This window comes from Pogoniulus pusillus, chromosome 22 (genome assembly GCF_015220805.1).
Source record: "Pogoniulus pusillus isolate bPogPus1 chromosome 22, bPogPus1.pri, whole genome shotgun sequence".
Classification (NCBI taxonomy): domain Eukaryota; kingdom Metazoa; phylum Chordata; class Aves; order Piciformes; family Lybiidae; genus Pogoniulus; species Pogoniulus pusillus.
The window spans coordinates 955,489-982,508 of record NC_087285.1 but is presented as its reverse complement, the minus strand read 5'-3'; the positions used below and the strand labels follow the sequence as shown (position 1 = coordinate 982,508).

The 27,020-nt window shown below is 58.4% G+C and overlaps 1 protein-coding gene across 2 annotated transcripts in view; it reads left to right on the top strand.

Annotated features, from left to right (window-relative positions):
- CXXC5 (CXXC finger protein 5) overlaps positions 1 to 20,969 on the top strand; it is a 45,833-nt gene extending 24,864 nt beyond the window's left edge. The window contains exons 1-3 of one of the 2 annotated variants that reach the window (XM_064161366.1): positions 11,835 to 12,140; positions 13,317 to 14,407; positions 20,221 to 20,969. In XM_064161366.1, the coding sequence (XP_064017436.1) occupies positions 13,622 to 14,407; positions 20,221 to 20,265 (831 nt within the window). In that variant the 5' untranslated portion in view covers positions 11,835 to 12,140; positions 13,317 to 13,621 and the 3' untranslated portion in view covers positions 20,266 to 20,969. Of the gene's footprint in view, positions 1 to 11,834; positions 12,141 to 13,316; positions 14,408 to 20,220 lie in introns of those variants that run through there. The other variant, XM_064161365.1, reaches the window with a different exon arrangement.
- The last annotated feature ends 6,051 nt before the right edge of the window (positions 20,970 to 27,020 follow it).

Genomic DNA, 27,020 nt, shown 5'->3' with positions numbered 1-27,020 from the left:
TCAGCCTGGCTGGGGGGTGAGAATGGCCACAGTGGCTGGGGGGTGATGGTCAGCCTGGCTGGGGGGTGAGGATGGCCACAGTGGCTGGGGGGTGATGGTCAGCCTGGCTGGGGGGTGAGGATGGCCACAGTGGCTGGGGAGTGATGGTCAGCCTGGCTGGGGGGTGAGGATGGCCACAGTGGCTGGGGGGGTGATGGTCAGCCTGGCTGGGGGGTGAGGATGGCCACAGTGGCTGGGGGGTGATGGTCAGCCTGGCTGGGGGGTGAGGATGGCCACAGTGGCTGGGGGGTGATGGTCAGCCTGGCTAGGGGGTGAAGATGGCCACAGTGGCTGGGGGGATGATGGTCAGCCTGGCTGGGGGGTGAGGATGGCCACAGTGGCTGGGGGGTGATGGTCAGCCTGGCTAGGGGGTGAAGATGGCCACAGTGGCTGGGGGGTGATGGTCAGCCTGGCTAGGGGGTGAAGATGGCCACAGTGGCTGGGGGGTGATGGTCAGCCTGGCTGGGGGGTGAAGATGGCCACAGTGGCTGGGGAGTGATGGTCAGCCTGGCTAGGGGGTGAAGATGGCCGGAGTGGCTGGGAGGTGATGGTCAGCCTGGCTAGGGGTGGCTGGGGGGTGAAGATGGCCGGAGTGGCTGGGAGGTGATGGTCAGCCTGGCTAGGGGTGGCTGGGGGGTGAGGATGGCCACAGTGGCTGGGAGGTGATGGTCAGCCTGGCTGGGGGTGGCTGGGGGGTGAGGATGGCCAGAGAGGCTGGAGGTGGCTGGGGGGTGATGACAGCCAGAGAGGCTGGAGGTGGCTGGGGGGTGATGATGGCCAGAGTGGCTGGGGGTGGCTGGGGGGTGAGGATGGCCAGAGTGGCTGGGGGTGGCTGAGGGCTGATGATGGCCAGCCTGGCCGAGGGTGGGTTTGTGGGCATGATGCTGGCAGCACCCATGGGCGTTGAACTTCTCATTGAGTTTTTCCTGTGTGATCTGCTTCAGGTGACCCTGCCCTGGCAGAGGGGCTGCACTCAATGACCTTCAGAGGTCCCTTCCACCCCTGTGTGCTGTGCCTCTCGCATTGGGGCTGGGGCTGTGTGTGGATGCTCTGCTTTGGCAGCAGTGGGTTGGAGCTTTCGTCACCTTCATCTCTACCTCTGCCACCATCCTCTTTCTTCAACGCCACAGCTTGCCCTTGTAGCACTCCAGATGGAGTCCACTGGTCCCCACCACCCCTCTTGACCCTCTCAGCCTGGGCTGGCTGTGGCCCTGACCCAGCAGTGCTGCTTGGCTTATTTTGGATGACTCGGGCAGGGAACTGGGACGCAGGTGGAAGTGCCTGATGCTGGGCTCAGCCTCGCTGCCGGAGTGCAGGGCTTTTGTTGCTGCCTTTGCAGCAGGCAGGGTTTCTTTTTTTGGGGGCTGGATGTATTCCTGGCAGGGAGCATGACGGATGCTGTGTTTCGTTTCCAGTGGCAGCGTTTCAGATTCCTTGCTCCAGGGCAGGAGCAGAGCGAACTCTGGTTCCGGAGAAGCTCTGGTACCTTGGCAGCTCAAGGGCCATGGGGTTTGCTTGAGTGACAAGTGGTGCTGAGCACGGACTGGGGGGAGGGCTGGGGGGGGAGCAGGGGGAGGGGCGATGTTTTAGCAGCCTGACCTCCATCTCTGGCAGGGGTGGGAGCCCACCAAGCAGGGCAGCAGCCTTCTGTGCTCCTCACGCTGACGGGGCCGCAGCGGGAGGTGGGCAAGTCGGAGGGCTCACGGAATGGGTTGGGTTGGAAGGGACCTTAAAGCTCATCCAGTTCCAATCCCTGCACCGTGCACAAGGACACCAGCCCGGGTTGCTCAAGGCCTCATCCAGCCTGGCCTGGAACACCTCCAGGGAGGGAGCATCCACAGCCTCCCTGTACGACCTGCAGCGCTGCCTTGCTGCACGGCAGGGACGTCCCTGAGGTGCTGCTGGGTTGGGGAGGGCAGCTCAAAGTCTCATGGCATGGCTGTGTCTTCTCCAGAGGTGCTCTTGGATGCTTCTTACCCCAGCTCTGCCCACGCCTCCTGTTGTACCCAGCTTGGAGGGGTCCCAGCAGCTGGCAGAGCTGCATCCCGCAGCGCTGGCAGGGCCAAGCTGGCCCGGAGGAGTTCAGGGTCAGGTTGGATGAGACCTTGAGCAACCTGGGCTGGTGGGAGGTGTCCCTGCCCGTGGCAGGGGGGTTGGAACAGGATGATCTTGAAGGTCCCTTCTAACCCAACCCACTCCGTGAATCGGGGAGGGTGGTCCCTGCTGGCCTGCTGCCTGGGATGCTGGGCATGAGGCATGGGGGATGAGGGTCCACGGCCCAGGGGTCAGGCAAGTTGGAGCCCTGCCTGTGTGAGGCTCCCCAGCCTTTCTTGGCCTGCCTGGCAGGACCTGAGGCGGCTGTGGGTCTGCAGACAGGGCTTGGGATGGTGCTGGCAGGGGGCAGGATCTGCCCACCCCTGTCACAGCTCTCCTGAGCTTTTGTTTGCTGCTGGAGATGACCTTGGCTGCTGCCTGCACAGCAGGGTGCTGGCGGCTGGGAGCAAGACCTGCTCCCCTAAACCCCTCAAGCTGCTCCAGGCCGCCGGACTTAATGGGCTTACTGGGAGCGACTGGTCTGGGCACCAGGGGAGGCTGAGACCCCTGGGCTGGCCCTCCCCATCCCTGCAGCTGTGCTCAGTAGGGGCCGGGGGGGACACGGACCCAGACTCCTCCCCCAGAGCTCTGCTGGGCTTCTTCTCCTGCCAAGCCAAGCCCTGGCCTGGCAGCCTTCCTCTCCTTTCTCTTCTTCCTCTCTCTTTCGCTCCTGCTGGAGAGACCAAGCAAAGCTCGGTGCTGGCCAACAACAACACCCCCCGGCAGATGCAGACGACGGCCGAAGCCCCGGCCAGGCGCCCCGGGTGCTGCCGCAGGAGGGCATCATTCCTGGCCTCGCCCACACCTGCCCGGGGCGGCGCCTCCCGTGGCACAGCCACCCCTGCCCGCCAAAGCGGCTCCCGCGGGGGTCCCCCTGCCCAGCGGGTGCTGGCAGGGGGCTCAGCGGGGGTGGCACCGGCGTGGAGGCGGGGGAGGCACCGCCACGGGGACAGGCTGGGAGAGTTGGGGTTGTGCAGCCTGCAGAGGAGGAGGCTCCAAGGAGACCCTAAAGCAGCCTTCCAGTGCCTGAAGGGGGCTGCAGGAGAGCTGGGGAGGGACTGTTTGTGGTGAGAGCTGGAGGAGCAGTGGTCTGAAGCTGGAGCAGGGCAGGGTTGGGCTGGACGGCAGGAGGAGGTTCTGCGCAGTGAGGGTGGGGAGAGATTGGAGCAGGTCGCCTAGAGGTGGTGGAGGCCTCATCCCTGGAGACATTCAAGATCAGCCTTGCTGTGTCCCTGGGCAGCCTGCTGTGGTTGGAGGTGTCCCTGCTGCCTGCAAGGGGGTTAGACAAGATGCCCTTGGAGGGTCCTTTCCCACCCAATGCAATCTGTGACTGTGAGATGCCTTCTGTGGCCCTCAGAGGGGTTTCTGGCCAGGCTGGGTGCTCACAGCATCCTTCCATACAAGCATCCGTGCGAGGCAGGATGCTGTGAGCACCCAGCCTGTCTCTTGCCTTGCTTCCCTGTGCTTGCTTGGTCTGTGGGGCACAGGCAGGAGGTCTTAGCTTTGCCCTGGCACACTTGAGTTGGGGGTCTCATCACTAAGCACTACAAGGTCCCCACCACCCATTAATGACCCAGTTCAAATGCACTGAGCTGGTCCTGGTGCTGGTGGAGTTGAGCATTATTGGAGGTGGCACTAGTGGATTTGGGCACCACTGGAGGGTGGCACTGATGGATTTGGGTACCACCGGAGGTGGCACTTTGAGGTGGCACTGATAGATTTGGGCATACTGGAGGTAGCACTTGGAGGTGGCACTACTGGATTTGGGCACAACTGGAGGTGGCATGGATGAGTTTGGGCACCGTTGGAGGTGGCAGTGATGGATTTTGGGGCTCTTTGTCATGAACTGCTCTCATGGGGCTGCACCTACTACTTTGTGTCCTGTGTTTGATGCAGTTCCCAGCGCTGGGCACCTGCAGCTGGCTCTCTTGGTTCAGGCTCAGACCTCCAGTGACCGATGCCATCGGTGCCCCCATCTGTGGCAGGAGCCACTCACACATCTCAGCCTGGCCTTGGTGGGCTGCATGTGGATGCCCCTGGGTTGAAACCTTGCCTGGGCCCCCTGCAACCCAGGAGCTCTCGGTGCTCCTGCCGGGATGCCCATTGGTGCTGGCATCTGCTGCCGGGCAGTGCCTGTCCCTGTCCACCTGTGCCAGACGCCCTTGGGTCATTCAGGCCGCTCTGAACACCGCAGCCTTGAAATCACCTTGGTGACTGCCACTGGTGAAGGGGACCCCAGGACCGAAGAGGGAGGGTCTGGGTGTGCTCTGTGGGGGCAGAGGGGCTGCACCGGGCTGGGATGGATGCGGCAGCTCGGGGGGGCAGCGCTGGGCGCTCGGAGCCAAGGCGGGGGGGAGTGGGCGAGCGGCAGAGCCGTGCCACGGCGCGTGAATGTCAGCTGCTGCCTGGCTGCGAGCTGGGCTCGAGTGAGCGCGGATCTGTTCAATCCCATTTGGAGGGGGGAGAAGCGGGGGGGCCTCCCCAGGCTCAATCTGGTGGGTTTTAGTTACAGTCGCTTTAGGATTTGGGCAGCGAATTGGCGCAGCCTTGGCACGGGGCGGGGGATGGATGAGCGCCGGGGCGGCGAGGCTGCCAAGCTTCCCCCGTACCCCCCGAACCGGGGGCTGGTGGGGGGTGTGGTGGGGGGGTGCAGGTGGGGCGCAGCTCATCCTGCCCCGGGGCTGAGCAGCGTGGCTGTCACCCGGCTCTGTGGGCAGCAGCTGGGCGAGCGGAGGAGGGGAGGAGGTGGCTGGCGCTGTCCGCAGGGCACCTGCAGCCCTGCAATGCTCGGCTGGACGCTTCCCATCGCGTTAGCTGCAGCGGCGCCGGGGCCGGCCGAGCCGAGCGGCGGTGCGGGTCAGCGCCCTGCATCACAGCCAGGACACCGCCGCCTCTCCTGCCCGCCTGCTGTCGGCTGGCACCGGGAGGAGGCTGGTCCTCGCCGTGCCGGCTCTGGCCGTGCCGCGGGTGCGGCTGTGGCAGCTCGGCAGGGCAGCACAAGGCTGGCCGCGGGCTGAGTTAAGGGATGTGGTGTTCCTGGAGACATCTGGACCTCGCCCTGCCGGTAACCTCCTTGGAAGCCATGGAACCATGGGTTGGAAGGGGCTGCTGGAGGTCAGCCAGTCCAGGCCCCCCTGCCTTTGGGTCACCTAGAGAAGGTCACACAGGAATGCATCCAGATGGGTCTTGAAACTGGATGCTCTTGGAGATCTCTTCCAACCTGGCTGATTCTGTGATTCTAAGGAGAGTCTGCAGCCTCTCTGGGCAGCCTGCTTCAGGGCTCCTGCACCCTCACACCGGAGAAGTTTCTCCTCTCCATGTTGAGGTGGAACCTCCTGTGTTCCACTGTGCTTCCCTGGCCCCTCGTCCTTTCCAGGCCATGCTGGTCATAGGCTGGTGCTGATGATCCGTTCCTGGGTGATCCTGCTCTGGCAGGGGGGCTGGGCTCAATACCTTCAGAGGTCACATCCAGCCCTTACTGTTCTTGGATTGTATGTTTGCCCAGATTGGGTGTCCCTGGGCAGCTGTGCCACGCTGGCATGGTGCACCAGCAGGATGGGAAGCCCACAGCAGCCATGGGGTTATGTGGGGAAAGCCAGCAGCAGCCAGGAAAATTCACACCTTTGGGTAGGGAGCCCACCGGGGGAGGTGGCATCACCTTTCACCCCTTTGCTGCAGCCCTGGGTAGGGAGCCCACCGGGGGAGGTGGCATCACCTTTCACCCCTTTGCTGCAGCCCTGGGTAGGGAGCCCACTGGGGGAGGTGGCCTCACCTCTTGCCTGATCAGCTGGGCATCTGCTGCACAGCAGCATGGCTTCACCATAGCATCTCTGGAGGATGCCCCTGGCAGGACACGTTTCTGGCCCTTGCTGGCCAGGCTCTGTGTGTGCCCAGGGCTGCTTCTGGGGGGCACTGCCGCAGCAGCGTGTGGCTTCTGCGAGGAGGAGCCGGGTGAAAGCCACTCTGTGCGCCATGACGATTCACCATCTGCTTCCAGGGCTAACTCCAGATGCTGGATTTAATCTTCCATAGCCTTTTTAATTCAAGAGTTGGCTTCTTAACATCCCTCAGTGCCACCTCGGCTGCAGAGCTGAGCGGAGTGGCTGCCACCAGTGGCCCCTTAGAAGGACGTTGTGGAGCACTGGAGGTGAACTCATCCAACTCCTCATCTGGCCTCCCATCATACCTCAGACCTGTTAACCTGCCAGCCTTAGCTCAGCAATCCTCCCCCAGGCCTGGGCATCCTCTCCTGGTGTCTGCAGAAAGCACAGTGGGTGGTGGTATCTTGGTGGTATCTTCCATGGGGAATCCAGGAGTCAATCTTCTGACTGGGTCAGGTTTTGGTGGGAGGAATTCAAGCAGCAGAGCCTGGAGGCTGTTGGGCTGGCAGAGATGAAGTAGGTGCCTCAGGGTGCCTGCTGAGCCTTTGTTCCTCCTGAGTGGGTGTCCTGCAGGGATGTTCAGCCTCGGCTCTTTGTGGCCTGCTTTCTCTCTGCCTTCGCCTTGTTTCCACACCCAGCCACACAGAGGTGATGGTGCCCTGGGCTGCTGCCTACCAGCAGTCTCCACAGCTGACTCTCACCTGGCTGAGTCCTTGGCAGCTCAGCACTGGATGGTGTTTCCTTGTGTGCTCTGGGAGGTCCAGCAGGCCTTTGCTTCCTGACTTCTGGTTGAAGAGGCTGCGATGAGACATCACCACCAGATTTCAGTTGACCTCTGTCACCTGCTGGAGAGGGCAACAGGTTTGAGTGTGCTGTGGAAATTAGGGAGCTGGGAGCCGAGCTGGGTGTTGTGGTGCTGGGGTTAGAGCTGCTCTGGACCTTGCTCTGGCAGTGCTTGCTCTCCTGAGCCTTTGGCCTGGGTTGCAGCTGGACTGTTTGGACCCGTGATGGTGCTACACAGCATTGGTCCCATTCTGCCTGCTGCCTTTTCTCCTCCCAAGGTGTGGTTCAGACACCAGGATGCCCCAAGGGTGCCTTGGGACTCCCCAGAGGTCATTCCCACCACCCATGGCCATCCTGGCCATCCCAAGGTCCTGTCGGCCAGGGCTGTTGAGTGGCACAGGGCCTACCTCTGGCCCTTCTCTGGGGCTGAGTGGTACCTCCAGCAGGGAAGGTGGCTCCAGGTGCAGCCTCCCTCAGCCTACATCCTTCCTGGGCTGCCTCGGAGAGGGCCAGGAGCCGGTGCTGAGTGCCCTCGCTGGCTCTGCCCGTGGCACAGCTGTCTCGGTCCATCTGCCCGTCTGTTCATCTGTCCGTCACCGGGGCTGTGGCGGGGAGGTGGGGGCCGTGCCGGGCCCTTGGCGAGGGGGAGGAAGCGGCGACGACAGCCCTGCGGAGGGGACAGCGAGAGCCTTGCCGGGGGCTGAAAAGACGCCGGGGTCCCTTCCGTCCTCCTCCGGGCAGACAAAGCCGCCGCCCCTGGTGCCCACCCGGCGCCCAGGGAGCAGGGCGAAGCGGAGCTGTCTGCTCGCCTTTGTCTCTGGTGCCCGGGAGCTGCTGCGCTGCGGCTTCGCTGCTCGCTCCTCCGTGCGGAGCGCCCGGCGCGGCTCCGGGAGGAGGCTGCTGCCGTTCAGACGGAGAGGGAGCAGAAGTTCCCTCTCCGAGCCGAGCTCCTTCCCGCCGGCAGGAGCTGGTGCTTCCCGGCGCCGCGGTGAAGTGACACAGGGGAGAGCGCTGGGAACGGCAGCTGGTTCCGGGAAGCCACGCACCGACCTGCTCCCCTCTGCCAGGAAACGCTGCCCGCGGCCAGGGCCACTCCGTCTGGCAGCTGCCGGAGCCTTCTCCGGGCGCTGGACCACCAGAGACACTTTGGCAACCTTAGCTTTTTGGAGCTGGTAGGAAGAGTTGAGGTCAGCCCCTGTGTGGGGATGCATGGAGCCCCGGGGCAGAGCAAAGGGGGAGCGTGGGGGTGGTGCTGGGCTGAGCTCCAGGGGAAGCCTTGAGTGGAGGAGAGCTCCCTTTCTCCACCGCCTGCACCATGGGTAGTGATGCTGCCTCACCCCAGCCTCCCACCCTGAGGTGCTGGAGACTTTTGGGGTGATCCATGGAAATGGGATGGTGAGAGGGATGGAGCAATCGACCCTATGGGGCCAGGCTGAAAGCTTGGACTGGACAGGCTGGGAGAGTTGGGGCTGTTCAGCCTGGAGAAGAGAAGGTTCTGGAGAGACTTCAGAGCAGCTTTGCAGTACCTGAAGAGGCTGCAGGAGAGCTGGGAAGGGACTTGTAACAAGAGCTGGGAGTGCCAGGGCAAGGCTTTGAGCTGGGAGAGCGGAGAGTGAGAGTGGAGATGAGGGAGAAATTGTTGGCAGTGAGGGTGGGGAGAGACTGGCACAGGCTGCCCAGAGAGGCTGGGGATCAATCCCATTCTGCACTTCTGTGCTCCCCAACCTCCCTGGAGGTGCCCCAGACCAGGCTGGATAAGGCCCAGAGGAGCCTGGACTGGTGGGAGGTGTCCCTGCCCATGGCAGAGGGTTGGCACTGGATGCTCTTTGAGGCCCCTTCCATCTCAAGCCATTCTATGAACCTATGACCTGGGTGCTGGTGGGAGCAGGCAGGGTGGAGTGGGGGCTGGGCTCACCTGGCTGCTGTCGCTCGCTGGTCACTCGAGCCCCTCTGCCACTTGCCTTTCAGACCCTGTGGGCTCCCCTGTGCTCAGCACTGCTCAGGTGCTCAGCACCTTGGGTGCTGTGTCCAGTTCTGGGCCACTCAGCTCAAGACAGCTGCTGAGATGCTGGAAGGTGCCCAGAGCAGGGCAGCAAGGCTGGGGAGGGGCCTGGAGCACAGCCCTGTGAGGAGAGGCTGAGGGAGCTGGGGGGGTGCAGCCTGCAGAAGAGGAGGCTGAGGGCAGAGCAGGGAGGCTGTAGCCAGGTGAGGTTGGGCTCTGCTGCTGGGCAGCCAGCAGCAGAACAAGGGGACACAGCTTCAAGCTGTGCCAGGGCAGGTCTGGGCTGGCTGTGAGGAGGAAGCTCCTGGCAGAGAGAGTGATTGGCATTGGAATGGGCTGCCCAGGGAGGGGGTGGAGTGGCCGTGGCTGGAGGTGTTGAAGCCAAGCCTGGCTGGGGCACTGAGTGCCATGGTCTGGTTGGTTGGGCAGGGCTGGGTGCTAGGCTGGGCTGGGGGAGCTTGGAGCTCTCTGCCAGCCTGCTTGGTTCTATGATTCCATGACTCAGCCTGTACCTGGCAGGGCGTTTGCAGCGAGGGGAGCAGGAGCCTTTACAGGAGCCTGTGGATGTGGGTTGGGGCCTCCCGACCTTGGTGGTGTCCCCTTGAACCCTGGCGTCCCTCCAGGCTAAGCTGCCCGGTGCACAGAGCCGGGCGAGGGAGCCCATCACGTGCCCCTTAATGCGGCGGTGTGGGCTAAGCACCTTCTGACAGGGACCCAGATGACGCTGCCTGGCGTCTTCCCCCGGGGGATGGGGGCCAGGAAAGGGGCAGGAACGGGATGGGACAGGGGGGCCCTTGGGGTCTTTACTCGGGTCAGTCATAAAGAAGGGATTAAGATCATTAATTCCTCCCCCCCCTCACTGCAGTTAGCAGCCTGAGTGGGCAGGGGCTGGCGAGGAGCAGCTGAGGTACTTGCTGCTCTGGGTGGTCCTGTGGTGTTGGGGCCAGGGGGACACCCCCCGTCCTGCAGATTAGCCTGGTGGCTCCCAGCAAGCAGGTCCTGGGGTCCCTGGAGGGGAGACAGCATGGAGGCAGACCCTTTCCACCTGGCACGGCAACGGCGCCCAGTGGCCCTGGGAGGCTGCAGGGCAATGCTGGGCTGTTGCGGGTGGCAGGAGCTGGCAGAGGCAGAGTGGTGGTTGGGACAATGGTGGGACCGTGTGGTGGTGCTGCTTGGCGTGGCTTGGCAGAGCTTGATGCAGCACCTTGAGCCAGCAGCTTGGCATTGCCTTGCAGCGCTGGAGCTGAGAGGGGCCATGGTGATGTGCCCATGGGTGGCAGAGGAGCTGGGCTGGCTGGGCTGAGGTGGCCTCAGTGGGGCCACGTCCCAGGCTCTGCAGCCACCAGCCCTGCTTAGAGGAGGCTGCGACTGGTGGGGGACTGGAGCCATGGGCAGCACTGGGTATGGCAGGGTGGCACTCGCGGGCAGCTGTGGGATGCTGCCTGCAGAGTAAGATGTGAACTGGTGGAGATGGAGACCGTGGCTGGTGCCCTTCCCGTTTGCCACAACAAGGTGTCCCCCTCCAGCCCCACGGCACATCCTGTAGGGAGACCCCTTGGCAGCTGAGCCTCAGGTGGGCATGGCTGGCAAATCCCAGGCGCAGCCGGGCCAGCTCTCAGCTCCTGCTCTGCCCGGCGGGCGGAAGAGGCACAGGGGCACAGGAAAGGCAGCCGCGGGCGGGCGCGAGATAACGGCACCGGGAGGCTTTATCTCACATCCTCCTGCCCGCTGCTCTTCCTGCCCTGGCACCACGAGCTTGGGGCGTGAAGGTGGGACCTGTCCTAACGCCCCCAGGGACAGGTCCCCACCTCGCTGCTGGAGCTCCTGCTCGAGAGTGTCCAGAGAAGGGCAGCAAAGGTGGAGAAGGGTCTGGAGAAGTGGGCTGGGGAGAAGCACCTGAGGGAGCTGGGGGGGGGGTTAGTGTGCAGAGCAGGCTGAGGGCAGAGGGATGAGGTTTAAGAGAGCCAAGGGCTGGGTCCTGCACTTGGGGCACAATAACACCAGGAAGGCTCCAGGCTTGGGCCAGAGTGGCTGGTAACTGCTCAGGCTCAGACCTGGAGGTGCTGGGTGCCAGCAGCTGAAGGTGAGCCAGGGTGTGCCCAGGTGGGCAAGAAGGGCAGCAGCAGCCTGGCCTAGAGCAGCAGTGGTGTGGGCAGCAGGAGCAGGGCAGGGATTGTGCCCCTGGACTGGGGAGGCCAAATCTCAAATCCTGGCTTCAGTTTTGGGCTCCTCACTCCAAGAAGGACATTAAGGGGTTGAAGGAGTTCTAGAAAAGGGCACCAAAGCTGGGGCAGGGTCTGGAGAACAGAGCTGGGGAGAAGCAGCTGAGGGAGCTGGGGGGGTTGGCATGGAGCAGAGGAGGCTGAGGGCAGAGCTCATTGCTCTCTGCAGCTCGCTGAGAAGAGGCTGCAGCCAGGTGGGGGTTGGGCTCTGCTTCCCAGTATCAGGTGATGGAAGGAGAGGCAATGGCCCAAAATTGTGCCAGGGGAGGGTTAGGTTGGAGAGGAGGAAAATGTCTGTGGTGCCAGAGTGGTGAGGGGTTGGCACAGGCCGCCCAGGGAGGTGGTGGAGTCCCTATGGCTGGAGGTGTCCAGGAAACCTGTGGCCATGGCACCTGGGGCCATGGTTTGGTGCCCACAGTGGGGTTGGGCTGGCGTTGGACTGGATGACCTCAGAGCCTTTCCCAACCTTTACGATTCTGTCTCCCTGATTCTCTCCCGCACTAGCTCTGGGTGCCCCAGCAGCACCCCAGCACCCATTCAGGCTGCACCCCAGCCTCGCCAGCAGCCCTGCCTGGCGCGCAGCGCTGTGGGGCGGGCATGGGGCCGGGCATGGGGCCGGGCATGGGGCCGGAGCTGCCGCCGCAGCCCGCCCCGCCCACGTGTCCTGGCGAGCTGCAGGCTGGAGCCCTGCATCGATCCGCGCTGCATCTTAAATCCCGCAGCAGCTGAAGCAAGCGCTTTTCAGCGCGGGGGCGGGGGGGCCTCTCTGCAGGCACACCAGCGCTGGCACCGGCCTGAGACAGGCTGGCTGCTTCTGCCAGCACCACGGGGCTTGCTCTGGGCACCTCTTCCCCACCAGCGTTTCAGCGGCGATGCCCGCGGGGCAGGGTCCCGGGCTGTGGCGGGGTCGCTGGTGCTGCGTGGCGGCGCAGCTGTGGTGAAGGGGAGACGAAGGGTGACAGCTGAGCAGGGTGCAGGGGGTGCAGGGATGCTCCTCCACCTGCTGCCATCACCCCTGGACAGGAGCAGGAGTCCCAGCAGAGCTCTCCACGCGTGGCTGCCTCCTTGCCTGGGGTCCAGCCAGAAGGCTGCAGGGAGAGCCAGGGTGGAGGGAACAGGGTAGGCGAGGGGGCCTCCTGCGGGTGCTGCCCTCCCCCCAGCCGCTGCCGGGGTGGGGACGTGGGTTCCTGCTCCGCTAAGCCCTGCAGCTTTTCTCCTCTAAAGCCTGATTACTCCGGCGGTGCCTGTGCGTGCGTGCGTGCTCGGGAGGGGAGGAGAAGGAATTTCACAACAAGTGTTTGCTGCCACGCTGGGCCCAGATGCCCCACAGCCACCCAAGGCATGGTGGCGTCTCCCTTGCTCCAGGGAACAGCACCGAGGAGGGGCTCTTGCCGTCACCGCTGAGCTCCAGCCTCCAGCAGCGCAGCTGGGTGCCTGTGGTGGGAATGTGGGCAGGGCACGCTGGACGTGGCAGGAGGTCAGCACTGGGGCTTGGAAATGGACACCGCAGCTCCCTGTGCGGTTTAGAGGTGGATGCTGTGGCTTCTCGTGGAGCTTGGGAGTGGATGCTGCAGCTCCCTGTGGGAGCTTAAAGGTGGATGCAGCAGCGGCTTGGAAGTGGACGCTGCAGCTCCACATGAGACTTGGCGGCGGAAACTGCAGCTGACGATGGGTTTTGAAGGTGGATGCTGTGGCTCCCTGTGTGGTTCGAAGGTGGACACAGCAGCTCCCCGTGTGGCTTCCTTTCTCTGGCCAGGCAACAAAGGGTCCAATAGGAAGATGAGAAGGAGGAGGAAGAGGGTGAAGTGAGCAGCCTGGCCTGAGCTGGGTGATCAGCATCGTCCGGGGGGGGCTATGAGAGCCAGGGTGCAGGGAACTGCGGGAACATAGGTGGCCCCAGGATGGGGACTGGGCAGCCCTGACATGAGCTCCAGCTGCTGGCTGAGGGGCATCCTGCCGTCCCATCCGGCGCGGGGGGCCACACGCCGCTGGAGCGGAGCAGGAGACGACTTGCCTGGGGCTGCAGTTCCTGGGGGAGGAGAGCTGGGCACAGAGAGCCTTTAAGCAGCAGGGTGCCATTGCTCCCAGGCCAGGACTTCCCCAGTGACCCCCATCTGTGTCTGGATGGTGACCCTTTGAAAGCGCAGCGGAACGGATCTCCAGCGAGGTCCGTTCCCTGGAGTTTCTTTGTTCGCGGCGCTGAGACTTTTCATGGCAGGGGGAGAGGGAAGAGCCGCTTTGAAAAGCTCTGTCGGCCCTTGCCAGCTCTCACTGGCTTTTCTTTTCTCCTTGCAGAGCCGCGTGTTGTGTCCCAGAGCCGCAGAGCATGTCCCTGCTCTGAGAGCCCCGCCGAGGTCCTCCGCAGGCAGCCGGCGCGGGAGGAGCCGCCCGCGGATGAGCCTTCCCGTCTGAGCTTCCCTGGGGGGGCTGCCGCTTCCAGCAGGGCTTTTGGGGGAGTCCGGTTTTGGTTTTTGGTTCGGTTTTTGGTTTTGCCTTGGCACTCGGGGGTGGGTTCGGGGGTTGTCCGGGTTTTTTTTTTAAGCGTTTTTTGTTTTGTTTCGAGTCGCTCCGGGGGTTTGCGCTGCCGCGCTCCGGGCACCATGTCAAACTCGGGCTCCCACCAAGACACTGGGAACAAGCCAGAGCCGGAAAAAGCTAACCAAGATGACTCTCACCCCCCTGTCAGCTCCGAGAGGAGGAACAAAAGTGGGATAATAAGTGAACCTTTGAACAAAAGTCTTAAGAAGTCCCGGCCGCTCTCCCACTACTCCACCTTCGGCGGCAGCAGCTCAGTAAGCGAACATTCGGAGAAAGGCAACTCCTTAGCTAACGGCGGCGAAGCGGCCGTGGATAAAAGTCATTCTACCTCAAAGCACAAAAGCATCTCCAGCATGCTGAGCAAACTGGAGCGGGTGTCGGAGATCTCCTCAGAAGGACAGATCGCCCTACAACAGTTTGCTCAGTCGACAGAAATGCTCAAAAGAGTGGTACAGGAGCATCTCCCTCTAGCAAGCGAGCACGGAACTGGTCTCTCCGACATGGAGGCGGTCTCGGCGGCAGAGACAATGAACGGCCCCTCCGATTTTCCTTACCTGGGGGCTTTTCCCATCAACCCAGGCCTTTTCATTATGACCCCTGCCGGCGTCTTTCTGGCGGAGAGCGCTCTCCATATGGCCGGCTTGGCAGAGTACCCCATGCAGAATGAGTTGGCATCTGCCATCAACTCGGGGAAAAAGAAACGGAAAAGATGCGGCATGTGCCCGCCCTGCCGCCGCCGGATAAACTGCGAGCAGTGCAGCAGTTGTAGGAACCGCAAAACTGGGCACCAGATTTGCAAATTCAGAAAGTGTGAGGAACTCAAAAAGAAGCCTTCTGCAGCACTGGAGGTAACCGGCCCCTCTCAGGCACCCTAACCCCTCCTCGGGCCGCGCTCCTGCGTTCGGACCTGGCCCTGGTACTTCGCACTTCTTTTGCTTCCCCCTTCGCCAGTCACGGTGCTCCCCGGGAGGTGTGTGCTCTGCCCGGGGCTGCCAGGCTCTGCCCTCCCACACCCACTGCGGTGGGCTGGCCGGTTGGTTGGCTGGCTGGGGAAGGAGGGCTGGGCTTTCCTTCCCTGGGGTCCCTGGGCGCGCTGGCTTTCTGCTCTGCCTTGGCAGGCGTGGGCAGCAGCGGGGCTCTGCTGAGGTTCGATGCCAGCCTCCCTTGGCATGGGCAAGCTGCAGCTCGCTGACTTGAGGAGCAGATTCTAACCTGGCAGGATGGGGGAGGCAGGAGATGGCTTCTCAGGGCAGAGATTGAGGGCAGTGGGCAATGGTGAAAGCTGTGGTTGTGATGCTGCTGGAGCCCAGCCCTTTGGCTTGCTCTTTGCTCCCAGCAGGAGCTCAGCAGTCCCTGCCTTTGGGTGGTAAACAGCTGCAGCCTGTGCTGGGCAGCATCTCCTGTGCTGGGTCTCCCCGTGCCAGTCTGGGGTGGTCAGGATGAGCCCACGAGGGAGCAAGTGGATCTGTGGTCTCTGCTTTGGCACCCAGCTGAGCTGTGAGCACCTCTGCTGCTGCTGCACTGGCCGAATGTGGAGGTGCCCAGGTCCCCTGATGGGGCACATTGCAGTGGTACTTGGGTGCCTGGTCACTGCCACCGCAGCCACCTGATGGGTGTTGCCCTTGGCCTCAGAGGAGAGCCACTGCAAGCTGCTGTTGGGTTGAGGTGCCACCTGGCTGGGGAGGTGTCACCCACCTGCCTTTGTGGGGTCCCACACCTAAGGTCACTGCACAGGTCTGCAATTCAAGCAGGGCCTGGGCATGGGTGCAGAGGTGAGGGCACATCGCTCTGGCAGAGCCTGCTGTGGGTGCTTAGGGCCAAGACCAGAGCTGAGGCCCTCAGGGTTTGATTTTTCTGGCAGCTGATGCCACCACGAGCCTGTGAGTGCATCCCTAGAGCCAAGCAGAGGCTAAAACATCAGCAGCAGATCAGCTGGCACGAGGGCATTGCCCATCCTCTGGGCACCCTGAAGAGACAGGCCCCTGTTTCCTTGGGCACATTCCAGGTGCTTCCATTAGCACCAGCTCTGCAGGAAGGGCGAAGGGAGAGGGAGAAGCTCTGTTTGGGTGGTGGGGGTGAGGAGAGGGGGACTGTGGGAGAGGGGCACTGTGTCTTTCAAGACCTGCCCTATTGCTAAATTATGTCCTTGTTGTAATTTGCTGAGTCAGTGATCTGGAAAAAGGGAGAAAGAGGGGGTGGGGGGGTGGGGGGAAAGTTCATCTCTTCCAAAGAGTCCTAAAGCAGGTCAATAGACTGGGAGCTGCTGGCAGCTGAAGGAGCTGCTCCGTTCCTCCAGCACTGGGCAGGATCTGGGGAGGATGAACAGCACTGGGAGCCCACCAAACAGTCACCACTGGGAGTGCTTTGCCCATCCCAGGGCTGCCTGAGGGATCAAAGGCACTGCAGTAGGGCTCTTCATCTGATAGGGTTGGGCCTGGCCACAGATGGGTCCCTGTCCCTCCTGGGAGGGACCAGAGAGGTGTATTGAGGCTGGAAAGCAATGTGGGGATGGATGCCAGGGCAGGTGTGGGTCACTGAAGTGCATTGTGAAAATGGCCAGGGGTTTGGAGCATCTCTGTTAGGAGGACAGGCTGAGGGAACTGTGAGTGTTCAGCCTGGAGAAGAGAAGGCTCCAGGCACACCTTACAACTGCCTGCCAGTGCAGGAAGGGAGATAGAGGCACTGTCTGCAAAGGACATGGGGAGGTGGTTTGAAATGAGAGCAGAGCAGATTGAGACTGGATGTGAGGAACAAGTTCTACACCAGGAGGCTGCTGGAACATAGCAACAGGTTGCCCAGGGAGGTGGTTGGGGCCCATCCCTGGAGGTACTGCAGCTGGGCAGGGCGGTGGGCAGCCTGCTCTAGTGGAGGATGTGCCTGCTGAGTGCAGGGGGTTGGAGTGGAGGAGCTTTGGAGATCACTTCCAGCTCAGACCATTCTATGATTCTGTGATCAGAAGCAGCTGCTCCCCTCCCTCAGCATGCCCACTTGTGCTGTCTGGGGCTGAAGAAGATTGTGTCTGTAGGTATCTGGGACAGGGTCACTGGGACAGGGTCACTGGGACCCCAGCTGCTGTCCTAAGGTCACCTGGGTCAGTGAGTAGTTAAAGCTCACCCTGCAGCAGCCAGCCTCAGCAGTGCGCTGTGTTGGGCCAACCCCAGGGCTGTGCTATGCCTGGTGAGGAGAAGACTGGGAGGGGATCTGGTCAGTGCTTATGAACATCTGAGGGCTAGGGGTGAGGAGGGGGGGACAGGCTCTGCTCACTGCTCCCTGGGACAGGACAAGCAGCAGTGGATGGAAGCTGCAGCACAGGAGGTTCCAGCTCAGCACAAGGGGCAACTTCTTGACTGTAAGGGTTCCAGAGCCCTGGCACAGGCTGCCCAGAGAGGCTGTGGAGTCTCCTTCCCTGGAGCCTTCCCAGGCCTGTCTGGATGCATCCCTGTGTGCTCTGAGCTGGATTGTGTGGTCCTGCTGTGGCAGGGGGCTTGGACTGGATGAGCTCTTTGGGTCCCTTCCAACCCCTAACATCCTGTGAACCTCTGATCCTGTGTGATCTTAAGGCAACTTGGGACCCCTCAATCCACCACACCTGGTGGTGGAGACTTGTCTGGAGGTGGCAGTGTCCAGGACAGAGCTGCTGCCAGTTCCAGGCCCTGGTGAGGTACCACCACAGCATAGTGCTCGGTGCTGGGACAGAAGGGGCCGTTCAGTGGCCTCTTATATGTGGCTCAGAACTTCCCAGGGCTTTGTGGAGCATCCTGCAAGGACCTCTGGAGCAGGTCTCCCCAGGTGCAGGAGAAGGACAGACAGTGGTCACTCCTGTCTGCCAGCCTGGAATGCCCTCAGAGGGCCTGGGGAGGGGCTGCAGCTGTGGTTAAGCACTGATCTGAAACCAGGCAGTAACAACACCAAGGAATCAAAGCTTTATGGTGGCACAAGAACCAGGCTGGGCCCAGGGCTGAACCCCTCTGCTGCTGTGGAGCTTGACCTGCCCATCTGCAGAGCCTGAGGAGCTGGGTGCCTCTGGTGTCCTGCTGAGGCTCTAAGACCAGTGAGCAGGTTGGGTGCACTGAGCAGGCAGCAGCAGCACATCCCTGAACCCATCAGGCTCCTCCAGGCTCTGCCAGCCCCAGAAAGGCTGGGTAATGCCACAGGGGCTGGAGGTTAGCTCTGGACAGGTCACCCTGGGCTTGTCTGTAGGGCTGTAGGTCACACAAAGGCCACGAAGGTCAGGATTTGACTCGACAGAGCTGCCCTCCATCTGGAGAAGCCTTGGTGCCCCTGCTGGCTGCTGCTGTGAGGGCCACTCCTACCCTCGTGTGAGGCTCAGGGAGACCTCACCAAGGCCTGTGGTGACAGCACAAGGAGCAGTGTTGAAGCTGGAAGAAGGCAGGGTTAGGTTGGCTGTGTGGCAGAGGTGCCCTGTGCTGAGGGTGGTGAGACACTGAGCAGGTAACCCAGAGAAGCTGTGGGTGCCTCATCACTGGAAGGGTTAGAGGTCAGCTTGGGTGGGGCTTTGAAGACCCTGATCCAGTGTCAGATGTCCCAGTGGGGTTGGACTGGTCTGTGAATGTCCCTCCCAGCCCAAAGCCTTGTGTGATGGTGGGGGTGAAGGAGGATCTGCCCTGGGCATCCACCTCAGAGCTGGTTGTGCACCTGCCTTTAATGATGAAGGTGCAGAGGGTGTTTCAGATGGCCTGTACCAGACATCTCCTTCCAGCCACCTCAAGGAGCCTTCTCTCCCCTCATTCCTCTCTCCTGGAACCACAGAATGGGGTTGGGTTTAAAGGGACCTTAAGGATCCTTCAGTTCCAACTCACCTTGCCATGCCCAAGGACACCTCCCACCAGCCCAGGTTGCTCAGGGCCTCATCCAGCCTGGCCTTGAACACCTCCAGGGAGGTTGTGGAGCACAGAAGCACAGAATGGGATCTTTGCTCATTGATCACATTCTGTGCTTCTGTGCTCCACAACCTCCCTGGGCAACCTGTGCCAGTGTGCTTCGTTGGCACCTGTGTCTCCCCCAGAAGCTTGGTTACCTGCTGCAGGGATCTCTGGGCAGGTGGTGGTGCCTGCAGCTCTCTGCTCCTTGGCAGTCCCAGCTCAGTTTGCCCAGAGGACCAGACGTGGGCTGGGGGCAGGAAGAGGTGCTGAGCGTGGAGGAGGAAGCCTGTGTCTGGGCACCACCATCCCTTGGGCCCATCCTTGCCCTTTGCTTCCCTCCCCTTGCCCAAGCCTCAGGTTTGGGTCCTGGGTGTGGTAGTGAGCATGTTGGGGGGCCCTCAGGGGTGGGAGACTTTGCCCTGGTCGCTTGTTGAAGCTTGGTGGCTCTCTTGATCCAAGAAAAGGACCTAGTGGGAACTGGCTGGCTCCTGCTTGGGGTGCTGTGCACACAGGCTGAGTGCTGGGAGCTGCTGCTGGGACTGGCTGTCCCCACACTGCCTGGTGCCAGCCCAGCCTGCTGCCCCCACGCCTGTGCCTCGGTTCCCAGTGGTGCCCCTTGCTTGCTGGAGGTGCAGGAGCTGGAGGCTGCCTGAGGCACATCCTCTTGGTGTGGCCCTGGCTTGGACTTGCCTGGGGACTGTTGGCACAGAGAGACTCTGGTTCCACCCATGACCTCATGAACCTGTGAGCTTCCCACCCCATCCCTCTGGGACATGTCCCTGGGAATTCCAGGAGTCCTCAGAGCCCTTCTGGCCGCTGCCCCACAGCACTTTCCCTGGGGGTGGCTTCAAAGAGGTCTCACAGATGGCATGGGGCTGGAAGGGACCCTCCGAGGGCATCTTGGCCGACCCCCTGCAGTCACAGGGACACCTCCAGCTGGAGCAGGGACATAGCAAGGCTGATCCTGAATGCCTGCTGGGATGGGACCTCAGTGCCACCCCTGGAGAACCTCTTCCAGGATTCTGCCACTCTCATTGTGAGGAGCTTCCTCCTGCTTGCCAACCTAAACCTGCCCTGCTCCGAGAGGGAGCAAGAAGCTGCTTGCTGATCCTGCCAGCCCGAGCCAGGCGGTTTCAGCCCCTCCAGTCGAGCCCTGACCTCTCTGCTGTGTGCGGGACGGAGCCCGGTGGGACTCATCGCCCTTCCCCCACGAAATGCTGAGCTCCCCCGGCGGGGCCTGCCTCTGCTCTGCGGGGGGCAGCCGCTGCCGGTGGCCAAGTGGCAGCCTGGCGATGCCCCCTTGGTGCTCAGCAGCTCCTGGGTCTGATGGGCCCCAGCCTCAGTTTCCCCCTCAGTGCCCTCCCGAGCCCGTCCGTTGCCTGGGCTGCCGTCCGTGCGGTGTCCGTCGGTCGGCGGCGGGCAGCGGGGGCAGGCAGCGAGGGGTGGCCGGGCAGGGCCGTTGTGCTGGCCGCCGGCCGCGGGGGAGGTTCGGGGCCGCGCAGGGATGAGGGCTGCGGCGTAACGCCCGAGTTGCCCTGCAGGGTGCCCGGCCGGGGGTGGGGGCTGGTGCCAGGGTGCCACCCCAGCTCCCTCCGCCCGCTGCGGACCTCGGCTAGGGGGTGCTGAGCCTGGGCTGGGGACTGGGCTTGCCGGGCTGGGGGGAGGGGGCTGGGGGCTGGATGCACAACCCCCGTGCCGGACCCGACCTAACGCCTTGTCCCTTCTCTTGTTCTTCCGTCCCCCCCCCCCCCGCCCCTGTGTTCTCTCTTCCTTTCCAGAAGGTGATGCTTCCTACAGGAGCCGCGTTCAGATGGTTCCAGTAGGAACGGGAATCCCAAAGCTCTGTCATCCAAGTGCAATGTCACTGCTTGCTTGTGTTGTCTCAGGCAAGGGATTTTTGGCTGAAGTGAATGGATGCACCTGTGTCTCTCTAGAACCAAAAAGATTGCTCATTCCTGGTTTTGTACTTTGAGTTCCTCTTTCTTCTGCTTCTTCTTCTTTTCCCCCCTAAGCTTATTGCTTTCTTTTCCCTCTCTTTTTATTGGTTTGGTTTGGTTTGGTTTTCCTTCTCTCGTTGTTTTGCCTTTTTTTTTTGGTTAGGTGGTTTTGGGGTTTGGTTTTATTTGGGTTATTTGTTTTATATCCCCTCCCCCACGCTCGTTTTAACATCTCCAAGTCCTAGTCAAGACATTTAACTGCTTTTCAAGTAATAATAGACAGAATAAGAATCAAAAGGAAAGGAATTAAAAGAAAGATAATTAAGGGAAAAAAATAAAGGAATTGAAAGATTTAAAAAAATAATAATTAAAATAATTTTTAAAAAAAAGAATTAAAAGAATAAAAAAAAATGAAATGAAAAGAATTTAAAGAAAGGAATTAAAATAATTTTTGAAAAGGAATTAAAAGAATTTAGGAAAAGGAATCGAAAGAATTTTAAATGTTGAAATAATTAAAAATTTAGAAGAATTTGAAAAATTAAAATAATTTGAAAAATTAAAAGAATAAAAAAATTAAATAATTTTTAGAATGGAATGAAAAGAATTTTTTTAATTGAAAGAATTAAAAAAATAAGAGAATTTTAAAAATTAAAATAATTTTAAAATTAGAAAGATTTTTTTAAAAAGGAATGAAAATAATTTTTTTAATTGAAGGAATTAAAAAAATTAAAATAATTTTAAAATTAAGATAATTTTTAAAATTAAATAAAGGAATTTTAAAAATTGAAAGAATTGAAAAATTAAAAGAATTTGATAAAAGGAATGAAAAGAATTTTAAAAATTAAAAGAATTTTCAAAATTGAAAGAATTAAAAATTTGAAAGCATTAAAAATTTGAAAGAATTACAAAATTAAAAGAATTTTGAAAGTTGAAAGAATTTAAAAATTAAAAGAAATTTTAAAAGAATTTAAAAAATAAAAGAATGAAAAATTGGAAGAATGAAAATTTAAAAGAATGAAAAAGTTAAAGAATGAAAAAATTAAAAGGTTAAAAATTTAAAGGAATAAAAAATTAAAATCATTTAAAAAATAAAATAATTTTAAAATTTCAAAGAATGAAAAATTAGAAGAAAAAAGTTAAAGAAAGAAAATAATTAAAGAATTAAACAAATTAAAAGAATGAAAAATTGAAAGGATAAAAACCCAAAAGAATAAAAAGAATAAAAATTTTAAGTATAAAAATTAAAAGAATAAAAAAGCAAAAGAATAAAAATTGGAAGAATAAAGATTAAAAGGATAAAAATTGGAAGAATAAAAATTAAAAGAATAAACAAATTAAGAGAATGAAAAATTAAAATATAAAAAAAAACTAAGAGAATGAAAAATTAAAAATAATTAAAAAATTAAGAGAATGAAAAATTAAAAGAATGACAGGATAAAAAAATGAAAATAATAAAAAAGGAAAAGAATAAAAAGGGAAAAGAATTTAAAAGGTAAAGGATTAAAAAGGAAAATAATTTTTAAAAGGAAAAGAATAAAAAATTTAAGAGAATAAAAAAGTTAAAAGAATAAAAGTATTAAAAGAATAAAAGTATTCAAAGAATAAAACATTTCAAATGATAAAACATTTCAAAGAATAAAAAATTTCAAAGAATAACAAAATTTCAAAGAACAAAAAAATTTCAAAGAATAAAAAAATTTCAACGAACAAAAAAATTTCAAAGAATAAAAAAATTCCAAAGAATAAAAAAATTTCAAAGATTAAAAAAATTTCAAAGATTAAAAAAATTTCAAAGAATATAAAAAATTCAAAGAATAAAAAAATTTCAAAGAGCAAAAATTTTCAAAGAATAAAAAAATCAAAGAATAAAAATTTTCAAAGAATAAAAAAATTTCAAAGAATAAAAATTTTCAAAGAATAAAAATTTTCAAAGAATAAAAAAATTCAAAGAATAAAAAGAATTCAAAGAATAAAAATTTTCAAAGAATAAAAAAATTCAAAGAATAAAAATTTTCAAAGAATAAAAAAAATTTCAAAGAATAAAAAAATTCAAAGAATAAAAATTTTCAAAGAATAAAAAAAATCCAAAGAATAAAAATTTTCAAAGAATAAAAATTTTCAAAGAATAAAAAAATTCAAAGAATAAAAAAATTCAAAGAACAAAAATTTTCAAAGAATAAAAAAATGAAAAGAACGAAAAAAAAAGAAAAAGACTAAAAGATTTAAAAGGATAAAAACCTAAAAGCATTAAAAAAAGCTGAAGAGGATTTGTATAAAATGAAAAGACTTTAAAAAAAAAAAAAAAACAGGAAAAAAAAAGAGTAAAAAAAAAAAAAAACACCAAACCAACCACAACGCAAACAGGACAAAGCCTGCAGCCAACCAACCACCAAGAGGACCTGTAAAGTACCCAGAGCTCCCTCGCCGGAGGATGGACAATCAGTTTCTTTCTGTGTCTCGGTGTTGCTGTTGTTTCCGTGTGGACGATGCAGTTACTCGTGTAGGGAATGTAAGCTCGCAGTAACCTTTGCGATCCTAGTTACTAATAAGCACTACTGTAATTTAGCACAGTCGTTTGAATTGCACCCTCCTTTGTTTGGCTACTTTGGGGGTTTTTGGTTGTTTTGGTTTTTTCTTTTGGTTCGTTTTTTTCTTTCTTTTGTTTTTTTTTGTTTTGTTTTTTTTTTTTTCCTTTTCCTTTCTTTCTTTCTTTCTTTCTTTCTTTCCCCCCTCTCCCCCTTTCCCTCCCTCCCCCCCCTTTAATTTTCCTCCTTTGATTTGAGTCTTTCCCGTCGGCCTGATAGAGTGGAATAGTTTCTAGAATGCCTTCAACTTTCATGTTTATAAAAACGAGGCTATGTTTAAAAGCGATGTAGTGTCCCTTTTCCTAGCCAGTCAACTTCTGGGAGAAAGGTCCCGACCCCCCCCGCCCCCCCGACACCCCCCCCCCCCCCCCCCCCCCCAGCCTCTCCCTCTCCCTCTCCCTCTCAAGAAGGTTCAGGAGCGAAAAAAAAGGTGGCAGCAAACCCCCAGTGCTTAACGCGACCTGATGGGCTCCGAGCCGCGACACACAGAGAGAGAGTTCAAACTGACAGCGACAAAAGGAGAAACCCCCCCGGGGGAAGTCGATTTATTGCTCTAGAACAGGGAACACTGCCTAGGACGAGGCCCCAAACCCCTCCCTGACTGCAAAGGTTGGAAGGAAAGTTTTTTTGGTAAAGTGACTGAAATTTCCCCCTCCCCCACTCCCCCCGCCCCAAAATCACCATAAAAGTGGGGTGCAGGACCTGTGCTGAAGCAGTTCCACCAAGGGATGTTTCTCTGCCCCCCCCCCCCCCCGCCCCAGCTCTCTCTCTCCATCACTCAGTTAAATGCTGTTTGTAATGTTTTAGCGACCCAGGCTGTTTTTGTGAATAAAAGGAATGCATGTTTTGTGTCACCACTCACAGCTCGCTCATTTCTCTGCCTCCACCCCACCCCAGGGGTGCCCACCCCTCCCCAGCCCAGCAGGATGGTGCCCACGGACCGAGCTGGAGCCACCCTGGCGGCTGAATGCTTGTGGTTAGTCCTGGCAGTGGCTGGGCTAAGCCAGCCCTGGCTCCTCCTGGGGCTGTTTCCCGGCTTGACCTGCCTGTGTGTTGCTGGTTGGTGAAGCACACCCCTGACCGTGCCACAGAGAGCTGCGCTGAGGCTGATGCTCAGAGAAGCACAGAATGCATCTGGTTGGCAGAGCCCTCCAAGCTCAACCAGTCCAAGCCCTGTGCCACAGCTGCCTGAATCCCCCCAGGGATGGTGACTCCAGCGCTGCCCTGGGCAGACCTTTCCACTGCCTGAGAACCCTCTCTGTGAAGAAATATTTCCTGAGCTCCAGCCTGAGCCTCCCCTGGAGCAGCTTGGAGCCACTGCCACTGCTCCTGTCCCTTGGCACCAAGGAGCTGAGGCTGCCCCCTCCTCACCCCAACCTCCCTGCAGGCAGCTGCAGAGAGCAATGAGCTCTGCCTCTCGTGGGGCCAAGTCCAAAGCAAGCTCCTGAAGGTGAGGCAGTGTCTGGTGCAGCTGGTGGGTGGCCTGCTGCTGGCACCGGGGCAGCAGGAGCCATCCAGGATGGAGGAGAGGTTGGATGGACTCAGCCATGGAACACTGGTGGCTCTGCTGCTGGCGCTCGGGGTGCCACACTCAGCATCGTGCCGTGCAGGTGAGCTGTGTGCCCTCCTTCCAGCCCCCAGCAGGCTCTCCTGGCCATGCAGTCAGGGTCGTTCCAGCTTGGAGGGAGGTCAAACCTTCATGGACCTGGCAGTGCCTGGGAGGACGTAGGCAGAGCCTTTGTCCAGGGCTCCAGGCAGCGCTTGGGCCAGCATCTGCTGACCAGATGTGTGCCTGGAGGAGACAAGGGGGGTGACAGCAGAGTGTGGGCTCCATCCCTACCAGGCAGTGACCTGCTGGGACTGAGCAGGAAGTCCTTGGAGGAAACCAGCCCAAGTGTCCTCCCCAGCAACATTCCACGGGGCCACGCCAGCAGCTTGCCAGGAGTCTGCGCCCAGCCCCAGGCACTCAGGTCACACTGGGGGTGCCTGTGAGGATGGCTGGAGGTGGTGGAGATGGCAGTGGAGCTGGGCCAGCATGGCAAAGGCCTGTGGGGACAGACCGACCCTTCTCCACCCCAGGAGTGCTCTCAGGCATGGCATGCCCAGCTCGGGCACCAACCAGGGTGGCACTGGCAAGGGGCTGTGGGGAAAGCTGTTTCCCAACTTGTGCTGCCTGGGCAGCATCTGAGATCCCTCAGCAGGAATGTGGGGTGGGAGGTGATGGGCAAAAGCAGCCCAACTGGGTTCTTATGGCTGTGGCTAACAGCTGGGGCTGTGTGAACTCAGGCCTGGCACCTGGGGGGCAGCCAGCCCTTGCCCCGTGCTGGCAGAGCGCCCTGGGGAGTGGCACACAGAGCCCCAGATCACTGTGGGGGCTGCTGCACCCCACCAGCAGCCTGTGGTGCTGGCTTGTGGAGCTGGCCCATGGGGCTGTTCCCTACATTCTGGCCATGTCCCCAGCCCAGGCTTGGTGCAGGGTGTGCAGCATGGAGATGCTGCCACTGGCACGGGTGGGTGCTGGGTGAAGTGGCATAGGGGCAGCTGCAGGTGTGGCAAATCCACTGCCTGCTCCCCACGGGCACAGCAGTGTCCCCAGCTCTGCTTTCCCCTTGGCACAGGGACAAGTGTCCTCATAACCCCCGTGGAGCAGCAGCCACCCCTGGCTGGGGAGCATGGAGGAGGAGGATGGTGCTGCTCCTGAGCACGGTGCTGCTGCCACTGCCAGCCTGAACCCAGCGCTGCCAGCGCCCGCCTGCTCCTCTGGCCAGGGCATGGGCACGAGTGTGGGCACCGGCAGGCACCTCGGGCATTTGCAAGGTGTGTGGGCATCAGCAGGGGCGAGGGGCAGTGGCGGAGGGGAGCTGTAGCAGCCCCCAAGGCGCTGGCAGGGGGATGCAGAGCTCAGCCGGGTGAGGAGAGCAGGAGCTGCCCGCGGGGGAGGAAGCAAAACAGGTTCAGGAGGAAGACAGAGAGGGAGGGGCTCAAAGCCTGCCGCGGGGGGGATGGTGAGGTGTGGGCTGCTGGGAGCTGGGGGGTTTGTGGCCTGGCCCCTCCACGCCAGGCTGCATCTGTGCCCCCGGAGGCGCATGCGGGCTGCCAGCCCTGTGCTCACCGCCAGGCTTTGCCTAACGAGCTCCTGCCCCGGCAAGCAGGACCTCAGGCAGCCCCTGAGGGCACAGCCCATCTCCTCCACCCTGCTCAGCCGCAGCCCCACTGGCAGGCACAACCCCTGTGCCAGGCACAACCCCTGTGCCAGGCTGTCCCCACTGGCTGCCCAGCTACTGGTGGCACTCAGGGCTGCTGTCCCCAGGGCGGCCACCGGCACTGGGGTGGTACTGGGAGCTTGTGATGATGATAATGAGCTCAGCATGGCATGGGGAGAGAACCTTGGGCATTGCCACGAGGCCTGGCCTGGGGTCACTCTTAATTAACATCCTCATTAAGCAGAGTTAGTAGAAGAGCAGGGAAATCTGCTGCTGCCCTGCGGTGTGCCAGCCCAAAGGGCCACTGCTTGGCCTTGTTGGCTCCATCTGGGAATACATCAGCAAGTGATGCTGGGAGAGGAGACCCTGGCATGGGGCTGCTGCCACGGCACAACAGCGATGCCAGAAGTGGGTTGCACGGTGGAGCTGGCACGGCTCAGAGACTGCATTGTTCACTGCCCCAAGTCTGGAGTGAGCTGCAGCCTCTGCTCTGGTGCCAGAGACGTGTCTTGTACCACCACGGGGGCACCCCAGCACCTTCGTGAGCGCTGGTAGCACATGGCAGTGCCAGGCTGGACTGCAGGGTGTCACTTACCCCTCTCCAGAGCGAGCCCCAGTGCTCGCCCAGTGCAGTGGGCTGGCAGCCGCTTTGTCCTGCCATCCCCCGGGCTGCAGTCGGCATCCTGACCCCATGCTGACCCCCACCCCCGGTGCCGGGACGGGGCAGGATGCAGGAAGCAGGGAACAAAACGAGCCTGAGGCAGGCCGGATGGCAGCCGCACCACCAGTGCCGCCGGCCAGCCTCACCTCCCGCCCGCTGCCCGCTGCCAGCCCTGCCCCGCTCCTGCCCGGG